The sequence below is a fragment of the Belonocnema kinseyi genome, chromosome 1 (assembly GCF_010883055.1).
Source record: "Belonocnema kinseyi isolate 2016_QV_RU_SX_M_011 chromosome 1, B_treatae_v1, whole genome shotgun sequence".
NCBI lineage: Eukaryota > Metazoa > Arthropoda > Insecta > Hymenoptera > Cynipidae > Belonocnema > Belonocnema kinseyi.
In genome coordinates, this window is record NC_046657.1 from 169,373,479 (window position 1) to 169,382,392 (window position 8,914).

The 8,914-nt window shown below is 33.2% G+C and overlaps 2 protein-coding genes across 2 annotated transcripts in view; both read left to right on the plus strand.

The window, feature by feature from the left end:
* LOC117175061 (S-methyl-5'-thioadenosine phosphorylase) overlaps positions 1–1,367 on the plus strand; it is a 49,566-nt gene extending 48,199 nt beyond the window's left edge. The window contains exon 6 of the mRNA XM_033364603.1: positions 914–1,367. Within this exon, the coding sequence (XP_033220494.1) occupies positions 914–1,042 (129 nt within the window). The 3' untranslated portion in view covers positions 1,043–1,367. The remainder of the gene's footprint in view (positions 1–913) is intronic.
* On the plus strand, positions 1,043–5,806 carry LOC117175079. Its single transcript, XM_033364625.1, has 2 exons — positions 1,043–1,237; positions 5,511–5,806. Exons 1-2 carry the CDS (start codon positions 1,048–1,050, stop codon positions 5,756–5,758), a joined length of 438 nt encoding a protein of 145 aa, XP_033220516.1. The 5' UTR covers positions 1,043–1,047; the 3' UTR covers positions 5,759–5,806.
* The last annotated feature ends 3,108 nt before the right edge of the window (positions 5,807–8,914 follow it).

Below are 8,914 nucleotides of genomic sequence, written 5' to 3' on the forward strand. Positions count from 1 at the left end.
TGTTAAATATATTCTTAGTGTTTTAGAATAAAAAAATCATTACGCTTTTTTAGATATTACTTATTTGATAAAACCTCGCCGAAAACTCTAACATAAGAATAATCCGACCAGGGCCCCACTAGCTCCTGACCAAAGCCTGAAGATTACCCGCACGGAAATTAGTGAACAAAAAGGCCCGACTAGCCCTTGACCAACCACCGACCAGGCCCCGACTAAAATTTTGACACTAAAAAGCCCAACTATTCCCCGATTAGTCCCCGGCTGGGTACTTTGTCAAAATTGATAACCCGACTAGTCCCCGATTAGTGCCCGACTTGCAATACGGCCAAATGGAGTTATTTCCACACGGGTTTCTGAAAAAACTGTCCTAATTATTCCACTTTCTTTAATGTCGGAAGTGAATTTCAAAATTTTTCCTAAGTTATAAGTTACACTTTCCGATTTGCGGGTAATCCTTTGTAAATGGAAAATTTATGTTTTATTTTTCGTCAGTGAAAGATTAGAATTCTTTCTTATGCGGATACTGGTAAACTGAAATATATTGGTATTCATTATATTTTATGTAAATAAACGTAGACGAAGACAAAAGGAAGAAATAACAAAATGCTTTTCCCTAATTTTAGCTATGGATTGGAAAGTAGTTATAAAAAACACGAGAAAATATTTTTCATGTGTTTAATTTTCTGAAATGACAAAAAAAATGCATGTTCATAGATCTCTTTTCATCTTTATGGAATTATTTTGTTAGTTTTAAGTGAAAATAAACCTGATAATACCGTAAACCCGATATATACAGGGTACAATGATCTCAGTTATAAGTGTGCACATGACAATTTATTCGACTTGACGTTAGCTTCCTTTTTTATTCTCTTTAAATAAAAATTACTGGCAAATCTTTATAATCTTTTTGCAGAAATACACACTTCAAGAAATAAAGAAAAATGTTCACCTCCAGGAACTCGACGGCGAATTGGTCCTCGGCCATCCAGCTCAATTCATTGCAGCCAAGCACATAAGATTATCCCTTATGGGAAGAACATAAAAGTTATGCTGTGGCTAGATCCTACAAGAAAATTAGTGGAAAAAGCTAGCTTTCGGGGCAATTATGTTCCACATGGCCCATATTATAAGCACCACGATTTCGTAACTCTCTCTGTTCTTAGAAATAACGTCAGATATGTGGAATACCTCAACCCAGATGGATCGCTTTTGGGAGTCCGAGCACCAAAACCAAAATGTAAATAAATGTGACGTATGACTTTTGTTTTCTTTGCTTATTTTTTGTCTCTATAATGTGAATTCTAATACCCCTCAACGATTGTCCATCTACAACTTCTCTGCACATAAAAAAATAATTTTTTATCAAACTGTTCGTTTTTTGGATTTAAAATTCAGTTGAAATGTTCTTATTGGTTTATTTATTTATTGAAAATTTTTTCGTTTTTAAAATGAACAATAAAACATTTTAGAAATGAAAAAAATAGTTTGGCATTTTTGGAAAATGTGCATAAAACATGTTTTTTAGGATTACGATTAATACACGCTTTTGGGGAAAAAGTTAAATATGTCAAACTTGAAATTTCTCCATCTTTAATCTAAAAACACGCTATCTTTTTGCTTTCATGAGAAAGTTCCTCTATGGTTTTTAGGTATTTCAAAATAATGAATTTCACCTATTTTCCTCCCTTTTTGAAGAGTGTTGGTTAACCCGACTTGGATTTTTTTTATATGAATGGCAATTTCTACACATATATTTGCTCTGGATGATTCTTTAAAAATAAAAGATTGCATTTCATCAAATATCCGGGGTTTAGCGTGATTCTAGTGTCGATAAAATTTCTGAAGACGTACCCTTGTATTCAGGAAATTAACATTTTGAGTAAAGATATACATTTTCTGGAACGGTGAAATGTAACTATAGTAGACACCGACTAGCAATTTGAAAAAATTCACAAAGGTATTTAAAAAATTTCGCAATAAATTGTTGATAGAAATTTTTCCGAACATAACAAGTTAACTTAAGGTATCCAATAATAATCCTCATAAGAGATCAATTATTCTATGATATTATTCTGATATTATACTATGTAGTCCCGGGGCAAAATCCTAATACTCGGCAATCCTCCCTGCATGATCTGTCACGAAAAATAGAGTTCTAAAATGCTCGAAAAATAGTTCGAAAACGCTCGAAAATTGGGAATTTGGAAATAAGTAGACTTCTGCGAGCATTAAAGAGGCTTTCGCGATATCCTAAAACTGCCTTCGTGCTCTGTCAAACAGAGTTTGCCCGATGACTTTAGTGTACTGAGCGAGCACGTAGCGAGATTTGAAACAAATATTCAGTGTTTCATAAGTGCTCGCTAAAGTGTCGTTAATGCTCGCGAAAGCCTACTTCTGTCCGAATTCGCAATTTTCGAGCGTTTTCGAGCGAAAAGGAGGAATGAAAAGTTCTCTCCAACCTCGCGCCGAACTCTATTTTTCGTGACAGAGCATGCAGGGAAAACTTGCCGAGTATTAGGATTTTGCCTCGGGGTAACAAGTACCTTCTCTAAAAATTTTATTTAAAAGGTTAGTTTAATTTAATTTATCAAATAAAGAAGTTAATGTAATGAAGAAATATGTTTTGAATTTTGAAATATACTATTGTGTTCAAAGTTAGGGATTTTGATATATAACTTCGATCGCTTTTTAAGTAATTAAAAATATATCGAGAAAGCATCACATATTTGTTTATGGTCACATCTTCTTAGTAGTAATTTTAAGAACTTAAATTAATTTTTGTAGAAATTCTAAATCATTTTCTTTTGAAATAAGAAACTGTGCTCTAAAGTAAACTGTCGTTAAAATCTGTCAAATGTTAATACTTTCTGGAAGGTTTTAGGCCTGAAAGCCATATCAAATTTTGTGGCATATTCGTTTCGTGCAATTGACTTTTCGCTACCGACGTTCACAGGTAGCCACCGGCTGAGGGGAGCGAACGTCCCATTCCACTGCACAGACTACGGCAGTAAGTCCAGTAATGTCCAGCCCTTCTCTCCCCCGCCCTTTTCATTTTCCGCATTTATAATTTTGTAGATACACTGCAGTGCATTAACCTAATACTCAAAAATTTTGCGCAACGGTGTCAATGAAAATCATCAACAATTACAAGTAGATGATGTAAAACGTATTAAATTAGCTGCTTATAGGGCTAGATGTAAATTTATTCCAATCCTCCCTAAAGAATTGAAGAAAACACAGGACATAATTAGCGATTTACATTTTAAAACTTCAATCGGTGATGATTTCGTAAATTTGAATCATGAGACTGAAAATTTTGTAATTCTTACAACTGAGAAAAATTGAGAACATTATGTTCCACTTGTTTACTGTTTGTTGAAAAATGAAAAAACTTGCAGGTATCAACAATGTTTTTCTGCTCTCTGTAAAATGTGCACTGACAGAATAAATTAATTTTTTCCTTGTTAAAAACGTGAAGGCAAATATATGTATATATATTAAAAATTTGTCCTAAGGACAACTACAGGATTTCGCCGGGAGCGGATGCTAACCTGAAAAATTGCACCCGCTCCCAGCAAAATCGCGGTAAAAATTAAGCCACAACCACGTCTCACGACCGTGAGATAGGTGGTTACAGTCTGTAACGGAATCAATACGACGAACCGGCAAAAGTTTCGTGCACCCTGAGAACACGGAGTGATCCAAGGACTACCGCGTTCTGCATTTTTCCCGCAAGTCTTTTAGCATATTTTTGACACGCAGGGATGCTTTTCAGGCTATTAACAAGTGAAAGCTTGGCACCTCCAAGAGCGCCGATAATAAGGATGACTAGTTCAACAGAATATTCCGGGTACAATCGTTGCAACTCCCTTACAAGGTCTCTATACCTCCCTTTCTTTTCATTCTCCTTGGTTATGACGTTTTTGTCAGCTGGTGCCGAAAATTCGATAACGAACATGGTTCGCTTCGCGAAGTCAAGAAGAACCATGTTTGGCCTCGAGTGTGTAATAAAAACAATTGTCGAGAATATAAAGTTCCAGTATATGCGGCACTTCGCATTCTCGACAATTGACTCGATTTCCCTAGGAGCATTTAGAGGAGCGATCTTAAGGTTAATGCCGTAAGAGTGACAGAGGTGATAATAAAGCACTCTTAGTGCCGCATTGTGCCTTTGAATGTAGGTCGTTCACGCACGAGTTGGACAACTAGATAGTATGTGACGCATAAAAAAGTACCTGCAAGGGAGCAACAATTTCTATCAGATCAAAGAGGTCCCCGAATCATGGCAATGGCTTCAATTAAAATACCTTTGACGAAGCTGCTTGATCGATCTCAGAAGAGAGCAGAAAGGACAATTCATTTAACAGAGAAAGAGAAAAAGGTAGCAGGTTACAGCTACAGCTAATGCATATGACCCAGACTTTGCAGTGCATTCTCGGCTGCGTTTAAAACCTCACATGCAAATGCGGCAACGATTGAAAGAAACGGCAAAAACCACTGACCGATCCGCAGTATTAAGTGTTTCCGCCGCCGCAATTACTTCCTCTGCCCTTGAAGATTTTGGGTTTTTCAAAGATGGCGATACCAGAAACATTATAGATCAATCAAAAATGAAAAGGGAGAGTAAAAAACTAGTGTAGAAACAACTCAATTCCAAAGAAGCTCGGAAGGATCTCTCCTTGCACTATACTGTGATGGTAAGAAAAATGAAACAATTTATTGCGAAAAAGAAGATGGTTCTCGCAAAAGAAAATCAGTGGTAGAAGAACATATAACCCTTGCATTGGAACCAGGTAGTAAATACATTGGTCATCTTACCCCCAGTAGCGGTAGCGCTGTCGATATCTGCAGCAGCATTTTGAGCTATCTTCATGAGAATGGATACGATTCGAGCAAAATAAAAGTTATTGGTCTTGATGTTACATTTTTCAATAAAGGTCATATTGGTGGTATTAATACAGTGAATGTCATTTTTCTGTTACGAATGCTTAGAAATTGAAATGAACAATGTTTTTAAAATGAATTATGATTTATTTAATTTTAATTTAGTTCCATCAGAGTTTCTAAGGCTTTTATTAATAATTATCTAAGAAATAAGTTTCAACCACTGGCAATCTAACGTTGTTCAAATTTGACCTAAGGAAAAAAATAGTCTTAGATTTAGTTCCTTGCTTCAAAACTTTTCAATTAACTTTTTATGTATTTTATTTAATTTTAAGAGTTTTTGAGTTGTGAATTGATATATTTAAATAGTAGTATTTTTCTTTATTTGTTTGTAACTAATATTTTATTATTCAGTTGAATGATTCTGCATTTAAATCCTACGATTTTAATTATTTTAATTTCACCTATTTTTTTCTTGAAAATTGTTTTATTTTTATAACTTAAAATTTCAGATTATTTCATGCTTGAACATTTTTTTATTTAAATCGAGTGATTCTTAAAGGCTATCTTTTATGTTGTGAACACTTAAATAATTTCTACTTAAAATTGTCTCTTTTCTTTTCAAGCTCGTCCAAGCACTCTGGAACCCAACGAAACTACATGGTTTATTACCTACTCAGGCAAAAACTTCAAGGTAAATGTAGATCCTGCTACGGGACTCGCTCAAGAAATTAACCTTGTACCTAAAAATTTACATCAAGCTGAAAAAGATCGCCATTGTCTCACATCCCAAGAGGTTTCTATGGGTGGCATACATTTTTTGGTGTTCCTAGGAGCAAATGGTGACATTTTGGGAGCTGAGCTTGATCGGTGATATTATTATTAATAATCACAATGAAGGTTAATATATGCACACAAAAAACAGCAAAATTTTATGAAAATTGTGTATCTAATATTTTTGTAATGTACATTCCTGAGTACATGTATATTGAATAAAAATTAGCTTAAAATGGAATGGAAGTTTGTTGAAAAGGGAAAGTAAATTATCACCGATTTGTTGAATTTTCTTCTCCAAAAATTTGATTTTCTTCTGGAAAAAAAAGTTTTAAAAATGTACTGATATAAAAAGTAAAACAGGTGACTGGACTCGAGCCCCAGCCAGAAGCAGTTCGAATGCATGTGACTTAAAAAATTGTTCATCTATACTGTACAATACCATTGGTTTCTCGTTCAGATAAAATGGCTTCAATTAACTCGTAACTAGCCAATACGTAATTCTTGAAACATACGTCCACAAAGAAATCTCTAAGTAGGCCTAGTAAGGGTCTGACTAGTTTGTCGTACTTCTAGTATGACCCTGAAAGTTTACCCGACCACAGCATAGAACGCTATATGCCCATAATATTGTAGAAATATTACTCTACTATGATTTCTTCTTTTAAGATAGACTGAGAGATTTGGGTCCTTTTAAGAGTGATGCGACGGTCATATACACGGAGAGACTTTTGATACCAATATTTGAATCATTCTATACCTATATAATTAAAATAAAATATAAGCATTTAGGGATAATCAGGTTATTGCTATAAAGATTCCTACTATAATCAGAGATGATGGTATATCTTTATGTAGTATTATTAACTTGAGCAAGCAAAAATTAGTATTCACGTTTAGAAAAAGTCTTATTTACTGTTTGAAAATGGTGAGTTTAAAAAAATGATGATGCTCAATAACAAGTTTTGTGAAAGATATCGTAAAAAGTAAGAATTTTTAGTAACATAAGTTGTAAGAAATGTACGAAATTTTAGTATTCTTAAATAAGTATTTCTTATGGAAATGAGTGCCGCTAGTAATATCTGCAACCGGGATTTTTTAGAATTCTAAAAGACTATACTAAAAATGCCCGAAGGTTTCGAGCTATTCCGTCTATAGCCGAGCTCGCGACGATCACACCATCTGACTGACTACGGGGCTCATGACTTGGGATTCCCCGCGAAATCTCTTCTATCATGCTCAGACTTGTAGTACAAAAATGTTCGTAACTAGTAAAATTTAATGTTAAACAAATTTTAATTTGCCATTTTTTTACTTAAACTCTCAATAATTGACACAATTGTTCAAAGATCTCTGGTTAAAAAATATGAATCCGCGCTATCGTTTTAAAATCTCTAAATTAAAACTTAATCTCAATTTTAACTCGCAGTAACGATTATGTATTTACCTTGCGCTACGCGCTCGGCCTTTATATTTCTCCCGCATTCGTAGACACACCTTTTAAAATCAAAGGTCAACAGCTTGGCATCTGTAATTTTGTGATTTTGAACTCTCTTTTGTCAAAGCGCTTTCGGCTTTAACGAACACATTCTCATCACGTATCTCGTGCTTCGCACTCGATTTTGTCTATCATGTAAACTTTTCTACATTATACATAACATTTTTTATATCAATTATAATACATTTTTTATGTAACTCTGCCTGGGATTACTTATTAAAAAATTGGAAAATAAAAAGCAAATTGTATTTATCAGGATTATTTTTGTATTTGTTTCTTATTTTGCTTTAAATTGTATTTTAAGCTGCTCTGAAACATGTATCATTTCAATAAATGTATATCATTACAATTCATAATATTCATAAAAATTGAATCATACTAATTTTTATTTCCTTGCTTTTATAATGTTTTATTTTTAATGTTGTCTTTTACGATTAAATAAAAACTACTGCGCATCTGTATAGGGTCTAATACAGGAACCTATATAAGGTCCTATATAGGAGCCTATGTCCTCTCTTGTCTTTTCTGTGCTTTTTCCAAAAAGTTCATTTTTGAATTTTTTATCTTATGTTTTACGATTAAAAGAAGATCTACTCGTTCAATCGAAAAATGATTAATAATAAATTTATAGATCTTTTTAGGCGAACAACTTTTTTCTGGTAATTTAAGTTCATACCTTGTGTTGTTTTTTCAAACAAATGTAATATTTTCATTTTGAATTATATTTTTTACGACCAAAGCAAAAGCTACGTGTCCTATCAAAAATTATAACTCTTTTTTGAATAAACAATTTTTGTCTCATTTTTTTTCGTAGCTTATATCGAAAAGTAATTCATTATAAATTTGTAGTTCTTTCCAGGGCCGGCAATTTGAGCTTTTTCATTTTTTTCGTATCTTGCATAGTTTGACCAAAAAATGGAATTTTTGAATTTTTCATTATTTTTGTTACGATCAAATTTGAAATGTTCAACTTAAAATTAAAAAAGTTGTTATTGTAGTCCTGTAGGGCTTTCAAAAGCAAAGTTTTTCTTCTCTTGGCTTTTTTTCATATCATGAGTTGTTTGGCTTAAAATGTTCATTTCAGTTTGTTTTTTTGGACTTTGAAAATGCTCCAACTCTGATAATTTTCTTTGTGTAGAAAAAAGTCAGAAGGATAAATTGTTTAAATTTGAAGTACTATGAACAACCGTGCATGGAATCTTGACATCTTAAAAAAAAATGTGGTTTCAAAATTTTTTGTACGATCAAATTTGGAATTTTCAACTTTTTGACCAATTGAAAACGTTGTTATCATAATTTTGTAGGGCTTTCAAAACGCAATGTTTTTCTTCTCCAGACTTTTTCTCGTATCATGCGTTGTTTAGCCTAAACTGTTCATTTTAGTTTTTTTTTCTATTTTGAAAATACTATCACTCTAGTAATTTTTGATTTTTTGAAAAAAGTCATGAGGATAAATTGTTAAATTTTTGGAATACTATGAATAACCATACAGAGTATTTTTTAAAAAAGTGGTCTCAAAAATATTCAAAATGTTACCACTTTTTGAACTTTCATCCAAAATGGCTGGCTAACGAACGTGATCTTTAGTTTAGCACACTAAACGAGTGTACTAAAGGGCAATGTAATAGATTACTTTTTTCAAAAGTTATCGTGTTCACAGAGAGACAGATAGACATGCATACAGACAGACACATTCGTAAAAGCCTGTTTTTCGGATTTAGGGGGTCTCAAAACGTTGACATTTGACAAAAACTCGGG

What these genes read in the sequence shown, in the direction of transcription:
- LOC117175079 (XM_033364625.1), top strand. Translation starts at nt 1,048, where the DNA reads ATGCTGTGGCTAGATCCTACAAGAAAATTAGTGGAAAAAGCTAGCTTT. An exon ending in CCGAGCACCAAAACCAAAAT is followed by an intron (nt 1,238 to 5,510) that starts GTAAATAAATGT and finishes TTTCTTTTCAAG; the next exon opens with CTCGTCCAAGCACTCTGGAA.